Source organism: Pygocentrus nattereri, chromosome 28 (assembly GCF_015220715.1).
Source record: "Pygocentrus nattereri isolate fPygNat1 chromosome 28, fPygNat1.pri, whole genome shotgun sequence".
Lineage (NCBI taxonomy): Eukaryota > Metazoa > Chordata > Actinopteri > Characiformes > Serrasalmidae > Pygocentrus > Pygocentrus nattereri.
In genome coordinates, this window is record NC_051238.1 from 15,085,342 (window position 1) to 15,108,271 (window position 22,930).

Consider the following 22,930-nt stretch of genomic DNA (forward strand, 5'->3'; position numbering starts at 1 on the left):
GAATCCTTTCTGGTGTTATGTACAACCATGTCCAAAAAGGTCCTATACAGAACCTTATATACAACACATTTTCCATCAATGTAAAGGACTGATTTCATCACGCAAAGAACCATTTGAGATGATTCTTAACAGAACCATTCCCTTTACTAAATAATCCTTGAAGGGGCATCTTTTTAAGAGTGTACAAGCTACCACCACCTGAGATGGCCATACCACTCAGTATCTTACTATTATTGTACTAATTTAAACCCAGATCCAGATACAAATCCATAGGAGGCTCATATGTGCTTGAAATTTACATTGAAATAGGTGTTGATCTAATGTCTTAAACATAAATGTTCTAAACATCGTTTTTTTGTTTTTATTTAACCCCGGCTAACATTATTAGTCACATCGCATTTCAGCTTGTAAGCTGGGAAATAGCATGTTAATTAAGTAGCATTTAATTGATACCAAACCTGATAAATCCATTTAAAAATCTTAAAATTAAAGTTTTCCTTTAAAGCCATACAAGCAGAGTGGAACATGAACTTGAACTTAGTGTTTATTGCCACTTTTCTCCTATGCTTCATTTTTGTAACAGCTATAATTCAAGAAAGATTATTTTTAACTGTCTGGTGACGAGCGCTCAGCTAACCCATTACAAATGCTAAACAAGTGGCCAACAACAGTGCTAAACTTTAGTTTCTCAACAATGTCAACTTAGTACGAACAGCATTAGCTGGCTCAGCACGTCAGTGATGGATCACACTGTCTTAGTGCCATCAGTCCTAACACAGCCATGTCAGAGCGCATCACTGTATTCAAACACCAGCTAGCAGATGACTGGATTTCTCTATACTATTGTAGTAGTTTGAGTGGTGAACCGCAATATATCAACACCAGACAAACAGAGTCCTCCTTTTAGCTATGTTTAAACTGCAAGCGGTGCTTTTGTGTCATGTTTGATCTACAGTATCATCAGTTTGCCGTGTTGTGCGAGTGACGCAGCGCTGCTTCAAGTTAGCCAGGTGCTAAAAACAGCTAGCCTGGAAAGATAGCGTTCTCCTGCTCTCCAGTGCCTCACAGCTTCCTCAGTTTACTTTCATTTAAATCAGGGCTGTAACTGACATGGGCTCACTTCTTCCATTCACTTTCATTGCTTGGGAATGCACTAATACTAAAATATGGCCTTTTGAGCACTGTAACAGTGCTGTAGTTGTGAGGATTGTGAGTGTGATTTAACACGGATAAAGCTTATTAGGATGTACATGCAAGAGATGAGTTCACTCTAAGCCACTATAGCATATAACATCTATATAACATCTATATAACATCACTGATCTCATCAGACACACTTGGTCACAGGACAACAGCTCGCTGGTCGCTCCACTCAAACTGGGAACGTAAAACGTTTCAGCCATTGCTAAAGATTCATTTTAGTCGTGGTTCACCCTCTTTAATCGTCGAAAAACTCGGAAGTGCACCCTCTACTGAACGTGGAGGTGTGAGAATGGTGGATTATATCAAAATCCACTCTATCAAGGAAAAGTTATATTGCGATAATTATTGTTATTGTTTTATCACCTAGCCCTACGGTAGCCTTTAGCCAGCCATAGTAATATTTCCATGCTTCTTTCTTTGGATTAAACAGACAAGAAACTCTGGCTAAAACATTAGATGCACATTGGTGGATTACACATTCTATATGTGAACGTATAATGTTAGCAAGAAGCTAATTTGCCAGCAAACTATTTGCTTTTTAAACTTTTATTACTATTCAAACTTCGGACTCATCCCTATGTTAATGTATTTGTTTATTATTTAACTTAGTAATTTCATATGAATGTAGATAATGTTACAGACCAAGGCTGCTTAAGGTGAGGCCCACAGACTGAGAAAGTTTGTTAGAAAGTTGTTATCTTTTGTATTTGTTGAGTATATGTTTCAGATGAGTTCTCCCCTCTTCTTGCTCAATGAAAGAACAGAAATGTTCTTGTACAGTTTCTTAATATAAAAATACAATTTTTACATTTTTTAAAGTAAAGCATGTAGTATAATGTATAAAACAACATGTCAAAATTGAAAACAATTTGTAACACACCTTCTATCTTTATTTCTTTAATATTGGACTGCCAAAAATAAATAAATAAATAAAAAGTGTGGGCACCTTTCCTCTAAATCAAACCAAAGACACAGTTGATTTCCAGTGAGACCGCTTTACACACTCCCTGAGAACAGCAGTAAACGTAAAGATTCACTAACAGAGGCCAGGTAGCAGCTGTACAAGAATATAACAACATCAAATTCAAACATAATGACTAATGCATTTATAAAAACACAAGAATTGGATTTTTTATAGTAGGAAGTATATTATTTATTTCCCAGCCAGCTCAGTATGAGCATTCTGTATCTAAATGTGGATTCATAGCTGTGAAATGTTCACTTTGTGCTACCGGCAGACTTACTGCATGTACTGCAAATACGGCAAACATCAATCAGCAAGTCCTCAGTGGGTATGAGAATGCAATATTTTCTAAGATAGCGCTGTAAGCTAATGCCTGTACATGAACAAAAACCTGGTGACGAATCTCGTAGTCTGAATCACTCATATGCCAGTTTAATAAACTGTACGGTCACATAAAGCCTGCAGACTAAAAATTGAGAATCGGTTACTCAGTTGCTGTGATGCTGTGAAAAACTGCTGTAACAATGCAAGTCTTGTCTTTCACAAGTCAGAGTTCAAAGCTTCAAAAAGGCAGGTTAGACTGTATGAAAAGGCTCAGACAGAACAAATTAGGTAGCTGAAGGACTCTGCAGTCTATCACAATAAACCATGCTGTCTGAAAGAGGGGGCCACTGTGCTTAAAGGCTGTAGAACATGAAAACAGCGTGGTTCTTAGGCTATAAAAATGAATACAGACTAGAGTTCTTATAGTGTCAGCTTTTACAAAAAAATCTATACAGTGTTCTTACAAAGAAAGGTGAAATGCTTCGGAGGTGGGAAAAAAGATTATTACAGACACATCTCTCTTTCTCTCTCTCCTTCTCTCTCTCTGTATACACACACACACACAATATATATATATATATATATATATATATATATATATATATATATATATATATATATATATATATATATATACACAACCCCAACCCCAATTCCAATGAACATTGCGTAAAACATAAATAAAAACAGAATACGATGATTTGCAAATCCTTTTCAACCTATATTCAATTGAATACACTACAAAGACAAGATATTTAATGTTCAAACGGATAAACTTCTTTGTTTTTGCAAATGTTCGCTCATTTTGAATTTGATGCCTGCAACACGTTCCAAAGAAGTTGGGACAGGGGCATGTTTACCACTGTGTTACACCACCTTTCCTTTTAACAACACTGAATAAGCATTTGGGAACTGAGGACACTAATCGTTGAAGCTTTGTAGGTGGAATTCTTTCCCATTCTTGCTTGATGTACAACTTCAGTTGCTCAACAGTCCGGAGTCTCTGTTGTCGTATTTTGCGCTTCATAATGCGCCACACATTTTCAATGGGAGACAGGTCTGGACTGCAGGCAGGCCAGTCTAGTACCCGTACTCTTTTACTATGAAGCCGCGCTGTTGTAACATGTGCAGAATGTGACTTGGCATTGTCTTGCTGAAATAAGCAGGGATGTGCCTGAAAAAGACGTTGCTTGGATGGCAGCATATGTTGCTCCAAAACCTGCATGTACCTTTCAGCATTAATGGTGCCTTCACAGATGTGCAAGTTACCCATGCCATGGGCACTAACACACCCCCACACCATCAGAGATGCTGGCTTTTGAACTGATAACAATCTGGACAGTCCTTTTCCACTTTGGCCCGAAGGACACGACATCCATGATTTCCAAAAACAATTTGAAATGTGGACTCGTCAGACCACAGGACACTTTTCCACTTTGCGTCAGTCCATCTCAGATGGGCTCGGGCCCAGAGAAGCCGGCGGTGTTTCTGGGTGTTGTTGATATCTGGCTTTCGCTTTGCATGGCAGAGTTTTAACTTGCACTTGTAGATGGAGCGACAAACTGTGTTCACTGACAGTGGTTTTCTGAAGTGTTCCTGAGCCCATGTGGTAATATCCATTACAGAATGATGTCGGTTTTTAATGCAGTGCCGCCTGAGGGATCGAAGGTCACGGGCAATCAGTGTTGGTTTTCTGCCTTGCCGCTTACTTGCAGAGATTTCTCCAGATTCTCTGAATCTTTTGATGATATTATGGACTGTAGATGATGAAATCCCTAAATTCCTTGCAATTGCACATTGAGAAATGTTGTTCTGTTGGACTATTTGCTCGTGCAGTTGCTCACAAAGTGGTGAACCTCGCCCCATCCTTGCTTGTGAATGACTGAGCCTTTCAGGGATGCTCCCTTTATACCTAATCATGACACTCACCTGTTTCCAATTAACCTGTTCACCTGTGGAATGTTCCAAACAGGTGTTTTTTGAGCATTCCTCAACTTTCCCAGTCTTTTGTTGCCCCTGACCCAACTTCTTTGGAACGTGTTGCAGGCATCAAATTCAAAATGAGTGAATATTTGCAAAAAACAATAAAGTTTATCCATTTGAACATTAAATTTCTTGTTGAATATAGGTTGAAAAGGATTTGCAAATTATCGTATTCTGTTTTCATTTATGCTTTACACAACGTCCCAACTTCATTGGAATTGGGGTTGTACATATATATATATATATATATATATATATATATATATATATATATATATATATATATATATATATATATCAATTTAGATATGAAAAAGTTATGTTAATTCATAAAATGCTTAAGTAATGGCTTTTACTACTTTTTTACTACATACTTTTAGGACAACATCACACTGATGATGTGTGCATGGAGAAAGCCTGAAGTACAAAAGTGTAAACGTCAAAGTCTGGGGCTATTTTCTTAAGATGATGTCACTGAGCTTGTTTTCATTGATGGTATCATGTACTCAGAACATTCAGTGGCATTTTTCGATGTAAACCTTTAGAAGTCTGCAAGGTACTGAAAGGATAATCATATTAGATGTACAACTCTGCCAAGTTTGGAAATGACTTGTTTTCGCTTCTTGATGCAAATAACATGAGGCTGTGTTTGAATGCTACCGATACACCTATACCAAACTGTCAAAGCATGATTATGCATCACTCCCTGTGCCAGTTGTCTTGAACTTCCAATAAAGCACTTTATTGGATTCTTGTTATTTAAATAAAATGAAAAATTTTTTCATGAATTCAGTTTGATGCAAGTCTGACTAATAAAACATATTACTGTGTTTCTGTGACATTCTCAGGAGGGAATATTGGACACGCAATTGCAAGGTGCTTTATTAAACCCACACTCAGAGTGGTTACCAGTCAGGTAAAATGCCAGAAAACAAATAAATGCAGATACCCAACATCAAAAAAAACAAAAAAAGGATTAAATAATAACATTTAAAAAGTGGCGGGGGTGTCAGTGATGTCACTAGAATGGTGTTTTAGGGCCGCTGTTAAAAAATAAATAACAGACTTTGAGAATAAAGTTGTAGAATTATGACATTAAAGTGGCATTAATACCATGAAAAGTCACAATATTGTGGCAAAATAGTTGGTAAAAGGAAGCTAGCTACCTCCTCAAGTTAAAATGAGGAGCTGGTAGAGTTACATGTTCATATCAGTTTCACAGATAAAGAAAAACTCAGTCTCCCGGTCTCTCCTGACAGACCAGCACCAGATTGTTATTAGTATAAGAAATGGCTGTGTAACAAACTGTGTTTATTTAGAATAAAGAACCAGATGGACTTGAAGGAAATTGTCTGGAGTTGGAGTTGAACTGAGGTAGTGGCGTCTACAAACCTATGTGTGGTTACACGTCTGTGCCATTTGATGAAGCCACGTAGTTTCACAGGAGGCAATGAGAATGATAACCGAAATGATCGATCCCAGAGGAGTAGAACTTCACCTCCTTCAGTGTCTTCATCTTCGCCAGTACAACAACCGACACCTCACTGCATTACAACAGCACCGATACAATTAGCCCATTTCATCCTCCAAATATTATGAGTTTATTCTTGTAAATTTATGACTTAATTATTGAAATATTACAACTTTATTCTCAAAATATTAAGACTGTATTCTAAAAAATATGGAAATATTATATTTTTATTCTCAACATCTATTATTTTTCTTTTTTTCTTCTAACAGTGGCCCTAAAATGCTGTCATACTTCTCAAACAGGAAGATATGGGGATATTTAAACAGAGAGCAAAGAGCAACAGGTGCAAGAATGAGGAAAAAAGAGCAGAGAGCTGGTCGTCAATGAACCACCAAGTGCAACAATACAACAGTACAAAATGTACTGCAGTGTCTTGTTTTGTTTCATATTGTTGTATTGTGACTGGCATGTTAGCTTGCATCTAGTGCATTAGATTGGGGAAAACATGTTATTGGCCAGAGCATTAGATCAGGACATCGTAAAGAACATTTTTTTAATATTGTACGTGTGTAATGTTGAATGTTCTTTGTCAATTTGCCAACATTGATCAAAGAAACATTTTCAGCCTGTTAATGTTTTTCCATCCATCCATTTCCTAAGGCGCTTCTCCGTCAGGGTCGCGGGGGGGGGGTTGGTGCTGGAGCCTATCCTGTTAATGTTTTTGCTCTATTAAAATATGTACTGAGACAGCAATGCATTTTCTACAGAATCAAATTCTGAATTTAGTGAATCACTACATCCTCATTTTGTTGATCCTGACAGTGTAGATTAGCCCTGTTTTTCTACATCCCTCCTACAAAGCCAGAACATGCTTGATCTGAAAGTGTACAAAAACAAGCCCGCATACACTCGTGTTGGCAGGTGATAAAAGAGGGGACAAGAAGTGAGAGTGCATGTGAAGGATGTGCCTGTGATAGCGAAAGAAGGTGAAAATAGGAGTGATAGATAAGGAAGAGAGAACAGATCCTCAGGTTCACTGAGACGGAGTGATAAAGTGATAAATTCAGCTCCAGTGTCTCTGCACTGTAATAAAGAAGTGATATTTAGCAAAATTCTGCATAAGTTCAACCGCATCAAACAAACATGAGCAACATGATCCAGCCATCGTCATTAACTCTGACCTCCACACTGCTGCAGTGGGCTTAGGCTAATGAAGACACACCCACAGCTGCACACAAACACAATCATTAATCTTTAAGGGACAATGAAGACAAAATAATCACACTTTTGCAAATCTCAGCAATGTGGTGAGGTTAAGGGTCAACAACTGCAGCACCAAATAGCTCCGCTATTGGATTCAAATGCAGCTAAAGGCCTGAGCCACTGTAACGTTAGAGGAAATAGAATAAGAATGACCTTTCATCACCATATGCAGGATCTTTGAGTATTTCTAATGGAGTCTGAACAATTGACTATATCACTCGTGTTCTGTTAAGTAGATTTCAGCATAATTATTCGCTTTTTTGTGGATATTTGATGGGAAATATTTTCTAAGTCTGTCTAAATATATTTGTTTCACTCCCTAAAATCATTTCATTTACTGTGTGTGGACCTTTAGAATGGGCCAGAGGCTGCGTGTGTGTATGTGCGTGTGTTCTAATGTGGCTCTTGCTGGTGTAACAGCCAGGTGGAACAGGCGCTGATAAATCTGCCAAAAACGTCGCCTTTACGCCTTTCGAGCATGGCCTACATAAACACAGACATGAAACAAAACAACCCAAATAAACAAAGAAAAAAGGAGATGGCCCAGAACCGAACAAGGAGGAGCGAGAGGAGAAATTGTGGGGAGACATCAGGAAATGAAAGGTAAGAGACTACAGAAGCTAGCTGATAAAGTTTTTGGCTGGTTCTTCTGTATGACGCACACAGAAACAGAGAGACAAGCAAAGACAGAAAAAATAAAGAGAGAGAGAATTTTATTTCTGCTAATTTTACTTACTCTCTCACTATTTAAATCACTTTTTTAAAGCAAAAGAAATCAATGTTGGTTATATCTTAAAATGTTCTAGATGTTTCTCTTTGTTTCAACAGTGCTTTGTAATTAAATACATTTATGCAAGAGCAGTTTACTAAAATAAAATACAGTGAATTCCTGAAAATACATTGAGTTTTATGGTAATATGTTAATCTTACTTAAAAAAGTCAAATATCTGACTGGGTGGAAGCATAATTGCATATTTTCTCTTATTTTCACAATCGTGTGACTGACTAATGACCTGTCTTCTAAACTTTAATTTAACAAGTCATTATTTCGACTTTAAGATAATACAATGTTTTGACACAAAAGTTTTTTTTTTTAATATACTTAGCCAAAAATGCAACAAAATAAATCTTTTAGATGATCAATACTGCTGCCAGAAACAAGCCAGAAATAGAAGATTTCCATCAATTGCCTTATAAGTAAATTAGCAAATTAGAAAACCTTTAATTCTCTCAAAATCTAAACTCCTGGAAGAAAATATCAGCTTATTAAATAAAATACTCTTTATTATTTACAGTGTATACTATCAAGCTGGAATAATGAGAAAAAGGAGACAGACTAGACAGAGAGAGAGAGCTATTGTATTATTATTATTATTATTATTATTATTATTATTATTGTATTTCTATTGGTTTTTCAATAACACACAAATACAGAACAAAAGACAGATATATCAACAAACACTCTTAAGCCCCTTAGCCCACCCTATCGCTATTCTAGCTAACATGCTTTATAATTCTGACTGATGCAGAGAAGGAAAAAAGTTAAAAAATGAAATCAAATAAATAAATAAAAATGAATAAAACAAAAAGATGTGAAAAAATTTAGTGGGAAGCGAAATGTGACATAAATGGTTGCCAGCATTTATAGTACCTCCTAGTTGACCCTCTAGTAGTGTGCTTCATATGCTCTAGTTTAAGATGTGCCATGACTTCTTTGACCCAATTTTTGTGAGAAAGCGGCTCGGCCACCTTCCACCTGCGAAGGATCATATGTCAAGATAGTAGAGTGGAAAAGGCTACAACTGAAGTCTGAAGTTACAAGTATGTCTACTGGGACTACCCCAAATAAAGCTGTTAGGGGGTTAGGTTTGAAATTTGTATTCCAAATATGTGAAAAGGTATTAAAAATTCCCATCCAAAGGTCTAATAATTGTGGGCATGTCCAAAACATGTGACCAAGGGTGCCTGGATCTTTTTTACATCTAAGGCATGTTGGATCAGTATTGGGATATAATTTTGCAAGTTTATTTCTGGAAAGGTGTAACCTATGAAGAACCTTGAACTGCAGTAATCCATGTCTTACACATACTGAAGCCAGGCTTCCTCTGAGATTCCCTCTCCTAATTCCTCCTCCCACTGTGCCTTTATATGATTCAGAGTAGGGGAGGCGACTCTTTGAATATTTTCATATAGGATGGATACCATTCCCCTGTCTAAAGGATTAATACTTAAACAATCATCAATCCAATGCCTCTCAAGTGTTGTCAAGGATGGTGAAAAATATTTTTTAACGAAGCTGCGTACTTGCAGGCATCTAAAAAAATTTGATTGTGGGATGTCAAAGTCTGATTTCAGCTGTTCGAATGAGATCAAACTGTTACTTCTGAACAGACTGACACCCTTCCTCGCCCAAACTTGGAATGTAGAGTCAATAAGTGGAGAGAGCTATTGTATAAAGAAGCTGAACAGATGTGGTGAGCTAACCTTGCATTTTTATAAGAAAATGGCTGCCTGCCCTCCGAGGACTCCAATTCCCACAGTTTCAGTGACATTACTGCAGGCAAAGTACCTCAATCAGTCTGTCTTGGAACACCTCCATACGTACCTCCAGTGATCTATTGGCCCTGCAGCCTGCTGGCCCTGTCTTGTGCACCCACAGGGCTTCCATGTGGGAAAAGGAGACAGTAAACACCAAATAACATTAGAGCCATTCCGCACTGAATGCAGCTAAATGCTACAGCTACTGCAACAGTTTGGAAGGTTTAAGGTAAAGTTTTATGGCTGGTTCATTTGTACGATGCAGAGAAAGACAGAGATGTAAATGAATTAATTGCTTTATTTTTAAAAGCAAATATTGCAGTTTAGAAACAGTCTGTCGTATAGCGTAGTGGATAACACTGCTATAGCAGGATGGGGTTCGACCGTAAGTAAAAGTATTCAAGCAAGACTCTTAAGACTACATTCGCCAACCTCTCTGACATGAATAAAGTGTAAGTCACACTACATAAAAGTGTCTGTCAAATGTCCTAAATCCACGATAAAGAGGACAGATTTAAATTTAGGATTACATTTGAATATTTTTGTTTAAACCTGGATAATTACTATATCTGGTGCTTTAGGATAATAGTTACTATATTACTCTGATAATTGATCATGATGCTGCATCGTATCAGCCTGGAGATGCCCAGCAGATGCCTAATACATATGACTAGCACAGGCCGCACCGGCTGAGGTGTGGTATTAGTGGGTGACTTTAAAAAATGCAGATTGAAAAACACAAGACAGCAAAACGTGGAGCGCACCAGTGATCGCTTTTCTCCGTTTTGATTTAAGCAGTAACAAGCAGAGGGCAACAAAACAGTGAGGTGTTTTTCAAGCCAATATAAGGCAAAGTAAAAAACAATGTAAACCTTTTTAAAAAATAGATTCCAGTACATTTCAATAAATAGTAAGTACAATAAAGATATTCCAGTACATTTGAATAAATATTTTGTTGAATATCCATTTAGTAAACAAAAACGGTTGGTCTCCCTGTCATGGGGGCTTGAACAGTTTGTTGGGGGACAATATTTGTTTATACGCTACACACACATCTCTCAATAATACACCTTATTTTATTTTAAGGGTTGTTTTTTATTACTAATTCTTTTATAGACATTGATTTATTACATTCTACTGAAGAAAACAGCCTTCAGTTTGCATTTAGCAGAACCTTCAGTGAAATGACTCCCAGTTCTCTGCAGAAAGCTGCTTCTGTCTGTCTTTATCCGTGTCACACTGCATATTTCATTGTGTCTCTGTGTGTCTGCATGTGAGTATTTTCATGTGTGTGATAGGGTGTTATGGGACAGGAGCACTAGCTGTCATAGAAAGACAGATGGAGCGACTGTGAGAAGTTCAGGCATTGACATGCACACACGGACCATGGGGGGAGAAAGCGAATATAAAAACGACAGAAATGCACTTGCAGAATGATCAATGTCACAAGAGTAACATACAGAGGACTTACAGGTGATAAGTGACAGAGAGAAAGTTAGACAGAAAGAAAGAAAAAGCTTACTGAAAGGAATAAAAGAGATGGGCATTAAATTGTTGAGAAGTAAACAAGGTCATTGAGAGTGTGAAATCGCTCACTGAACAAACTCAACAGTGGTGCTTATAAGAACCATGGGGGGATACAACACAAACATAGCCTTTTTATTTACTACCTAAAACAAGCAGTGTGTGTGTACTATTAGTGTTAGGCTCTACATTCTAGCCAAAAACCTTAATGATAATGCTGATTTCTAGCACCCACATGGGATTCTAGTAGTATGTTAGCGCAGTTTCACACGATTGTCTTGGCAATTCTAGTTTAACTACAAACAACTGAAGCTTGAAAAAGACCATTCATGTTTTAAAGCTTGAAGCTTATAACAGATATTAGCATATATTTAACCTTATAGCATATTTACAGAGACTCTTTCATTGAAGAGCTCTAGCGTAGAGCTGCTGCTGCTGTTTTCCATTTCTAACAGCTGACTTAAACTTGGTTAAACTACCATTTGTATTCACATACTGTAAACCCTAACAAGTTAAGTTTACCCAAACTATTAGAGGTATCTCACTAAGTTTCACAAACCAAATGTAAGTATACATCACACAAATTCATTTCAAGTTAATGTCACGTAACTATATCCTTATTTTATTTATTTTCATGACATTGACATAATTGTAATGATTGCAAGCTGAGATGTAAAAGACAACTCTTTCACAAAGGCTTTTCATTTTTTTACTCTCTTATTACTCATCTTTTCATGTATGTTCTTTTCACTAACATGCATGGATTAAATAATAGCAATTTATTGCAAGAAAATCAGTAATTGTAACTTGCTTTACAATATAAGAGTAGAAATAAGAGTAGTAGTACAATACTTGCAGACGGTTTTATTAAATAAAATGAACAAAAAAACTACAGACATGTTTTTTTTTTACTTCACAGACATCATTAGGCCTAGAAAGTCCCAAGAGTTCCCCTCTACTGACCAGAGACCAATAGGTCGTGGTCAGCTTTTCGATTTTGTCAATGAATTGTCAATTCACTTCTGAGAGCTTATCTCACATCAAGAGTCACAGGTCAAACCAGCACTTTTTTTAGACCTCAAGGAGTTCTACTGATTCAATTGATCCAATGTATGTGCACACACACACACACACACACACACACACACACACACACACAAAGAACACTCTCACATACATACAGCATATTCTCCTTGTGTTCGATACCTCGCTCTGCTGTGGTAATCGCATTGCTTCCATCCTCGCTTACCATCTTTCCCTCATCCATCCATTCTGCTTCTTTCATCCCCTTATCTCTATCCTTAATCTGTCCTTCTCTTGCATCCCTTTGGTTCTCTTTCTTATCCCTTCAACTGCCTTTTATTCCCCGTTCCCTCATTTTCCTCTGTCCCTTTGATCACTAGCGGTGCTGGATTTACACACAGAATTAAGCTGCCCACAAACATGTAATCTATAAACTGTTTCCGACAAAAGAAAGGCAGGAAAGTACTCTGTCCTATCACATAAGAGAGAGAGAAAAAGAGAGAGAGGGATACAGGGCTATTGTGTCTCCCTCTCTCTAGCATTTACAGGATTGCTGAAGCTCAGAGGAGAGATCTGTGTTTTTTCTTTAAAGGTCATTGGGGATGTGCGGCTCTGCCTAAAGGTCAGCCCCATCTCATTACCAATGGCATAAAAAAAAAAAAACAATACCTCTCTCTGCTCTCACTGTCCAGCCACAAATCACCCGTCCGCTTAAGCATACACCATAGAACTGTGATGCTCACGGAAATAATAACGTCCCAAAAAGCTGCCCATCCAAAGGTCAACATCAATTTTGTTAACAATCCAAAATTCAGAGAAATTCCACGTTGCAATCTGCTGGGCAGAACTGAAAGACGACGGCAGGGATGCAGCTGGTTTAAACAGACACCCCTTTCATGCACCACTGAAAAACCAGGCTCCAGATACAGAGGACCACGGCTGAGGTCTCATCACTGTTACATAACACACAATCCTGTAATGGTCAGTGCTTTGTTTTATTGTTTTACAACATGTGTTTGTCATAAAACTTCTACTGCTAGCACTAGAAGTTCAGAAGAGTCTCATAATAACTGTTCATTTATACAGGAATACTGGCCTGTGACTGAAAGCGGAATCTGTTGCTCTCTGCATAATTCCCTGTAACACAGTAAGAGTGAACAATAGTGTATCAAGGAATTGGCATGTCATGTAGCATGTATGTTGTGGCTGCTATATTAGGTATCTGAGTAGCACATTTTCTCTCCCTCTCTGCTTTTTTTTCTCCTCTGTATCGTTTACACCAGCACATGTTTAATTTAGTGCTCACTTGTTGGAGGTCAGGGCTCTGTGTTTCGTCTTGGCGTTAAGGCTCACATTGTGTTTAAAATACAGAGAGAGAGAGAGAGAGAGAGAGAGAGAGAGAGAGAGAGAGAGAGAGAGAGAGAGAGAGAGAGAGAGAGAGAGAGAGATTGCACATAGTGTCATACTGCGTGTCACACTTGGAAAAAGATCATTACACATATACATATTACAAAAAGCAGGTATAAATGGATGAAATGCACACAAATATAAAATCTGTTAAATGAGAAATGTGAAAGATAACAGCCTCTGCTTCCAAAGTCAGGAACTGCTGTAACAAAACTTTGGCAGAAACGCTCTTTCCCAATCAGCCTTTGGAGTCACAGAATTAGCAACAAAGCACATTATAATAATTGGCCCATTTTGACGGATCCGGCATGGAAGATCTATTTAGAAACATCTCGAAGAACAAGATGAGAAGATGACGGTGCTGATTACTGACATTCAAGGAGTGAAATTCCAATCTTTGATTCAAAATGAAAGCATGCCTATATTACAGGGCTGGTCTGAACCACAATTTACAGGGTTCGAATATTCGTTCAGAAGTACCAACTCTGAATACTTATTCTCAGGGCTACCCTTAAAAATGATAATACTGATTTTTGCTAATAAAGCAATAAATAGGAGCAGCATATGCAGCATGTGTCAGTATGTCTAGTAACTGAAAAGATGTCTCTAAATATGTCTTACCAACTTAAATTCAACTTCAATTCAGTAGATATTCTATAGGAATCACTTAAACTGATCAGCTAGGCTGCTGTCTCTGTTTATCTCCATCTCTCAGCTTTATGTGGGTAAACAAATGAGTTTATTGAGTGACAATGTTTCCCCTTCTAATATCTTTTACTATGTTATCTTGCTTCAGTCTTTTAAAGAAATGGGGTGACCTTCAAATGCCTAGGAGGAGTGTGGCCTTCAACTAATGTGTTTTGACAGTTTTTTTAGCCTATTATCCTGTCCATCATTAAATAATCATCATTTTCTGCTGGTTTTATGATGAACTGTTTTGTTTAAAACAGCCTCTAACTCTAAAAACTGTCAGGGATCCACAATATTGTTTGTGTCCAGAGGGTTAACAAAAAAGAAGCTTCAGAATACTAAACAAAGAAATAAATGTCAACATAAAGAACGTGATAGTTGAGTATTCAAAGATTAAGCTAGTAAATACATTAAGATAGGGATTGCGTTATACCCCTTACTGACTAATACCAATACCAAAAACTTGAGCATTTGGCCGATACCAACACTGATCTGAGAGATTTACTTTAAAACCCACCAAGCTTTAAAAATAGCTGTTTTTAATTGAAGCACTTCACTTAAGTTGAACATCTAAAAGTAGGCTATTATACACAAACTACTCAATCACTCTACTACCCCAGAGGAAAAAACACAGGTTACAACAACACATCAAACAGCGGGAGCGTGTGCTATTTCAGGCTTGATCTGTCACAAGATTGGACTGGATTAACTTTATTTTTCCTCCAATATCTGATCCAGGATTTTCTGCTGATATTGGTCTGATACTGATAGCCATCAATAGTGCCATGTGCCATCTAAGTATAGACAAACAATATAAATGTGTATGCATCCAGCACATCAAAAAAAAGTAATGTGGGAGGTGATTTTGCTGATTTCTGCTCCTGTGCAAAAGTGCTTGGCTGTGCACTCACAGCAATCAAAAATGTACTAGTAAGTTAATTAACTTCTCATACTTGAAGGGCATTGACTGACTAAGCAGTGAACATGTCACTTGGCTTTCATCCCTCATAATTTTCCCCTGAAAAGAGAAAGACCTCTGATTTATCTGCTTGACAAACAGTGATCTAGAGCTCATCCAATTTCATCCAGGCACTTTTTGTTCTGTGTAGGCAGCAGGCCAGGGTCTTTCTGACAGAATACAATGAGTCTACCAGGGTACAGGAAGGTCTGCAGGCTCACATAAGCTGCTGTAAAACTGATGTCATGTGACTGTTTGTGTTTGCCTTCATGGATGATTTTATGTCACATACAGATACAGGCACACTTGAGTAGATTCAATACTTCCCCAAACTTAATGGATTTAGCCCTGTGTGGTCTAACCAATATGACTGTTTACTATCTGGGCAGTGTATTACTTTCTAAAGAAGTTGGGTAGCCCAAAGTGTAAAAGGCAGAATATCAGGTTTCTTTTTTCCCCATAAAGAGTCATTTTGAGAAGATGTTCTGGGTGATGCCATTTTGTGCCTTTAGAAGTCGCATCCAGCCAACTTCGGTGTGATAGTATCAGTTTATCATAGTAATATCATGGGCTCAGTCATTTTTTCATACTCAATGACTGCATTTTTAATTATCTTACAAAATATAAAGCACAAAACATTCTTGATTTTATATTTCACGCAGATTCTAAATGATTTTGAAACAAAAGTGCAGAGAAGCTATGAGGTAGTTATTATTATTAATTATATTATCCTATTATCCTGAGATATGACATTCATCTTGTGATGTCATAGTAACGTATGTTATTTTCACAAAATAACCTAATAATCTTGAGATTCCAAGACAAATACTTTGTGATATCAAGAAAACAGCTTCTGTTATCTTGAGATCACAAGAATTAAGTTGTGATCTCAAGATACCAGTCCAAAAAATGTTAAGTACCTCATGGTGTAAGGGTCCAGCCTGCAAAGTATTCCAATTCCCCAAAGCCATCAGGCTGATTAAGCCCAATCTGACACACCTGTGGACTCACCTTTGTAGAGCGGTGACCGTGAGGTGAAATAAAATCTGCCTCACGTTCATAATTATGGACGTGTCTTTTGTTTTCTCATTTTCCTTTAATTCATGTTTCTAGTTCAGCTTTTGTTTGTGCACGCTGCTTTCAGTATTTCCTTTATTTGCCCTTTATTCCACCTTTTTTACTTCCCACTCCTTGAGGTGTTTTACCCAGTCCTTCCCAGTTGCGCTCCACAGACCGCCGCTCAGTATGCCTGCAGTTTGAGCCTAGCTCCGGGTCACCTCATCCCCAACATGACAAATTCACATCCCATTACCTCAGTAAATTTGTTTAACATCCTTTCTCATGGGTTTTCATCTTTGCACTTGAGTCCGACTCCCTGCCATCCAACACACGTCCTCTTTGGACTGCTGTATTTTGGACATGTTTACTAACATTCAAATTTGCGGAGATACTCTCCAGATGAGTTTGAGAGAAAATAAACAAATACACTGAATAGGAATGAACTGATATGAAGCCGTCTCAATCAAGAATAATAATTGATTATCAACACCACATTGTGGCCAATATTTATACTAATGACCAATCATTTTACTTTTTGCATTTAAAACTTGTTGTAATATGAATGACACAGATGCATAACAGAAAGATAATAAAAACAGACAATAGCCTTGATTGATCATAGGTGAGACAATCTTTTTTGTCATGGAGATATGCAAATGCACGGTAGGCAAAACAATGTGTAAGCAAAACACTATAAACTATTTGTGATTTTACCAGCGATTTCAAATATTCTTTCAAAACATTAGTATGGCTTTTAGTCATAGGTCTCTCCCCATTCAACTAGAACTAACTGCCCGTGGGTGCTTCTAAGTTTGCCACTGGATAAAAGATGAATCACTGATTAATTTTATATAGATTTCACAAATATGACACAATGAAATCAGATGACACATCATAAACATATAGAACATATTTAGCAGAAGCTATTCCCTAGAGTGAGTTACAATGGTAGGGAAATGTAGCATTTAGAATCTTGCTTAAGGACTCTTATTGATATACAGGCTTAAATAATTCCATGATCATGATTATTTGAGCTAATCATAATTAATGTCCACAGTTGCTAGTGATATAGCAATGTCTTTGCTGAATAAACTGGCAATTAAACCTCCTAGGGAACTCAGTAAGGACCTTTTGAGTCAACACAATAAGGACTATATGTGCCTCAGTGTTGTGAGCACAATTGGGGAGCACAAGTTATTGCTTATAATTATCAACTGTACTTCTAATTCTAATATTAGACTGACAATAATAATACATTTTCCCATTTGTCTGCAAATAATACATGTGCAGTCCATATATTGTGCACCCTTAACACACACACAAGCACACACACACCATTCTCTCAAACAGGAGGCAAACCCACTACAAGCTTCTCTCTTTCTCTGTTACTGTGACGTCAGTGGGCTTGGAAATGTTGTGATGGTTTACATTAGTCAGCAGACGCCATGGAGCGCATCGTTAGTCACACTGACACACCCCTAAAGTGTGTTTTATTGATGAGGGGAGCCACACGCACACACAAAGAGGGTCAGTTCTCATGAACTAGCAAAGACTCCTGTGCAAACACCCAGAGTTTATGGTATTTAAAACAAAACATTTTCAAGACAAAGATGCACCAGAGCCAATTATGAGAATACAAGAGTACAGATCAGTGAGAATGTCCACCTGTCAAAGGGATCATCAATATGACAAAAAGCCAATCATACAAATAAGAGGCTTAAATAAGGAATGACAAGAAACAACAACATAAAATAGACACCAAAACAAGAGATAAGAAACAAAAAAAATAACAGGAATCTGTCAGTAGAACCATTGAGCATTTTTATTGTAAACCAACTCGTCACTGTGACTCTGCAAAACCTGCCTAATAGCCATCCAAACCAAAGACACCCAGGCTGCAACTTCTCACACACACTCACACACACACACACACGCACACACAGCTAATGACCCAGTTATGATTTTTACAGCTACAGCATTCCAAAGGAAGCAATAATCTGTCATGACTCCCCCACTCACTCATAGAACCAATCATCTCAATTAATCACTCATAAACCAATAATCTTAATTAATCCAGCACTACCTCGTAAAACCAATCATCCACCTGAGCAGATCTGGGAGTCTCTCTGTCTGTCTCTCTCCCTCTTTTATTCTTTTCTGTGCAGAGCCACTGAGAGGCATAGGCCATAAAGCAGAACATATTGTGCCATAAAGAGTTATTGAGTTGTTCCTGCTACTTGTCGTAATGTGAACGATTTACATAAGCATGGCCCTTGGCTTGTTTCACCCCACTTTTAATATTAATTGGCAGATCATTGACAATAAATAAAGTCAGCCCAAAGGCAACAAGTTAAATACAAACTCACAGCTTGGCGACACTGGCATGTCTCAGAATAGGTTAAGTAAGAATATAGACAATTAATGGAGGTGCTGGGGGTGCTAGTTGGATAAAGTTTACATAAAAATAGAAGGCATAAAATCAACAGATTGAAGGGCAGCTGAATATCAAGGTCATCCATACAGTCAATGCAGCTGAAAGACTGATCATGGTTGATGCACATAGCTTGTCCTAATAGAACCATCTCTCATACATCTTGCCTTTATAGATCATTCTTTCCCAGACATTATAGACCAGTCCACAAAAAAGCCAGGCTTTGATCCTCTGGTCTAAGGAATTATCATTAAATATAGGCAAAGGAAGACACTAACAGGTCAGATATTTCAGGTTATGATGGTGGACTAAATCTATTAAACATCCTGCAATCAGAAAAAGAAGAAATCTCAAGCCAAAATGTGATGTATAACTCACCCCAGGGTTGTCATGGTGACTATGGTGTACCAGAAAGAGGCTGGGATGCTGGTGAACTTGCTGGACGCGGAGCCTTTCTCAGCATAGAACATGACGGTGGCGAAAATGATGATGGCCATGGTGAGGGAGAAGAGGAGGAAGCCAAGCTCAGAGGCACAGCTCTTCAGCGTGTAGCCCAGGATGCGCAGGCCCTGCGAGTGGCGTGAGAACTTGAAGATGCGAAAGACGCGGAAGACACGTAGTGTGACGAAGGCTCCGCTCACATCCTCGTTGTTGGTCATGACCAGACCAATGTAGTAGGGCAGAATGGCCACCACGTCAATGATGCTCATCACGCTACGCATAAAGCGGTACCGGCTTGGCGCAGCAAACAGGCGCATCAGGTATTCCACGGTGAAGATCATGACGCACGCCGTGTCCATGCAGAAGAAGGCCACCGTGTAGCGCTCGCCACATGGAATGTCCCGCTGGTTGGGCACGGAGCCACACGGGACTGTCTCCACCACGTTGGTGATGACCGATACTGCGATGAAGAAGCCAGTGACGTAGTAGAACACAAGAGCCATGGTGCTGGTGTGTGGGTTCTCGAAGGCCCGCCACATGGTCTCACGGAAGGTCATGTTGGGCAACTTGCTGTCCTTACTGTCCTCCAGATCATCCATGAGGCGCTCGGCATTCTCTCGCTTACGGTCCTTGTACTCTTCATAGCAGCAGTCGCTGATGATTTCAGGTATGATGCCGAAGAAGGCCAGCTCCTCGTCATAAGCCGAGATGCATTCGTAGCGTGGGTAGTGCAGCTTGCCTGTACGGTAGAAGTTCAGGATGCTGCGGAACACATCCGGGTCACGGTCAAAGAAGTACTCTCGTGTCTCCTCATTGAAGAAGAACTCTTTCTCAGAGCTGCCCAGAAGGGTGTCAGGATATCGGTCCAGGGTGTTCCTCCAGGTCTGGAAGCGCCGACCACTGACATTAAGGATGATGAGCTCATCCTGGCACTTGTTCTTGTCGGTTGGTGCCACGGGCATGGGCAGGTTGGCCACGGGCATCCAGCCGATGGCCGCTGCCCGGGCGAAGGGAAGCCAGGCCGCTACACCCGCAGCCATGGTCACTCCGTCTGGGGGCGAGGGGAGCAGGTCAAACACCTTCACAACCAGCTTGACTTCAGCTCAGACACCATCTATGGTGAAAAAGGAGGTAGAGAGAATCAATAGGGAACAAGAGAAAGAGAGAGAAAGAAGATATATACAGAAAAAGAATGCAGTGGAGAGAGGGGGAGGATACACAGTAGTGGGAGTGGGATGAGAGAAGCTAGGGACAGAGGAGAAAAGGAGACGAGAGCGAGGGAGGACAGCGCATAGAGAGGGGGGTGAGATCGGAGCTGAGTCAAGTGAGAAAGGATGCAATGAGTGGAAGATGAAGGGAGAGGGGACATGAGGAGGACAGAAAGGACAGACCACCAGACAGAGAGGAGGGGTAGAAGGTGAGAAAAGCAGAAGGAGTTGGGGAAGCGAGGAAGACCAGGGAGGAAAAGGCAAAAATAGAGAAAGAAAACTGATATAAGGAGACAAGATTTTTAAAATAAAGTTGTTCTCAGAGTCAGGGGTAAACAGATTGAGGACTGACATAGTGATTTCGACACAGTATCCAAAACAAGACACATACATATATATATATATAAGACATACAAAAAAATATAATTTAACATATGACATGATCTACAGACTACTTATATAAAACATGTGATTAAGACATTCTTATCAGAATGATGCCTGCTTGCGGACGTCCTATTGACTGACTTCCACCAAGAAGCTTGATGTTTTCTATTAAATGCTGTGTGTTTCCTATCAGCCATAAGCACACATTTTCCTAAACTTGTACAAAAATACACGCCTAGCCTTGAAACATTATACAGTTTAACAACATACGACTTCTGTGTCTTGTATTTATAGCCTGTAATGACTGCTACATCACCACAGACCCTGCAACTGAACAAATTTGAGCTGCATTGTAAAGAAATGAGTTTTACAGCTAATTTAGACTTCGACCAAGATTTTTAAACAGAACTTAACTGAACTAGACGGCGCACTAGCAAGTCCACACTGAGCTGCTGTAAAGAAGGCTAGGCTGTTACCGTTACCGTACCTGTTGATCAGGGGGCTCTGACTAAAGAACCCTAAAGACGACCCCAGGAACACAGCCGGGTACATTGCTGTCGGGGTGTAACAAGCTGCATTACATTTCACAAATAAAAAAGCGAGAAAAGTCCGATAGAAACGGTATAAATGAAGAAAGCGCGTAACCTCAGGCTACAAACTGAGATTCTTGTTCCATTCAAAAGCAGACGAACCAGAACAACGTTATACTGTATGGGAACCGAAGAGTTCCCCGTCACTTACCCGTGAAAAATGGATAAGCTACAGAAAGGACATCTCCACGTTGTTGACTCTCCGGTAAAGTGGTCGCTCCGCTTTTTCAAACTAGCTATTAAAGGGAAAAACAAGTAAACCGCCAGTAAGTAACAAGAAAAAAAACTGAATCACGGGCTAAACTGCGCCGGCGTTGTACTGTTGTACCGGAAAACGAACTAAAGTCACGACATTTAGGCGTCGACAGATGCGAATCGTTCGCTTTTCTCGTCGTTCTCGGTCTCCTGTGATGTCCGAGCGGCTGAATGAGTCTCTGAGTGTATGTGTGCTGACGGACAGCGGCGGCTCCCTCAGCGCTCCGGCTCCAGCTCTTCCAGCGGCTTCCCGTGGAATACGCTCACACGATAGACAGCGGTGGGGGTCTCTTTTTCTTTTTTCCCTTACCCACCTCCCTCTCTCCCTCTCTCTCTCTCTCTCTCTCTCTCTCTCTCTCTCTCTACGTGCCACGCGCGGTGCTCGTGCAGCCGGATTCGCGCCAGACGCACCGAGGCAGCATCCGCTCGCTTTCACTCTGCAGCCTCTCCGGCTTTAGTGAAGCCCTTCTGGATGTGGCGGCGGCATTAAAGTCCATTTTCACAGTCGATTATCGCAGCGCCGGCGGAACGCGCAGACCTCAGACCGTTTTAACATGTTTAAAACGTCGTTTGACATTCCTCGAGTAAAACAGGCTCGCATAAAGCGACGAGGGGCTTATAAGGAAGACGTGTTCCAGCATAAGCTTTAAAGGACAATTCCACCGATTTTTCAAAATTTCTGCACAACTCAGTCGTTGTCAGATGCAAACAAAGTCGTTCAAAGTGGTTTGATGTGAAACTGTTAACTGTTTCTAGCACAAAACTACTCCCGCGTCCACATCTCACCCATATAAACATCGTAATAATGTCATGTAACAACTTCATGTAAGAGCCTCATAACCACTCTGAACAATTCTAAGCCAGTGAGTTTCTCTGGATCGGCACCTTTCACATCATACCATTCTTATTTCTTTGTTATACATTACCAATTTACTTAAGCAGAAATTTGGGTTTGCATTATAAATCATTTTCATGATTGAACTAGAAATGCATTGTTTTGATGCAGCAAGGCTGCTACAGGGCTTACGGTGTAATGCAATGATGTTAAAGCCCTACAGCCTATCCCTATAACCTATAGATAGCTTTATAGCATTTTACATTTACATTTACAGCATTTAGCAGACGCTCTTATCCAGAGCGACTTACAAGAAGTGCTTTGTCTATCTAGAGAAAGTATCTTTGCTAGTTACCAATAGCTTAGAGAAAAGACAGTT

At 39.3% G+C, this 22,930-nt stretch overlaps 1 protein-coding gene across 1 annotated transcript in view; it reads right to left on the bottom strand.

The window, feature by feature from the left end:
• kcnd3 (potassium voltage-gated channel, Shal-related subfamily, member 3) overlaps positions 1-22,211 on the bottom strand; it is a 173,844-nt gene extending 151,633 nt beyond the window's left edge. Inside the window, exons 1-2 of the mRNA XM_037535646.1 lie at positions 21,613-22,211; positions 19,217-20,393 (exon numbers count right to left, since the gene is read on the bottom strand). Coding sequence (XP_037391543.1) covers positions 19,217-20,319 — 1,103 coding nt within the window. The 5' untranslated portion in view covers positions 20,320-20,393; positions 21,613-22,211. The remainder of the gene's footprint in view (positions 1-19,216; positions 20,394-21,612) is intronic.
• Positions 22,212-22,930: the final 719 nt, after the last annotated feature.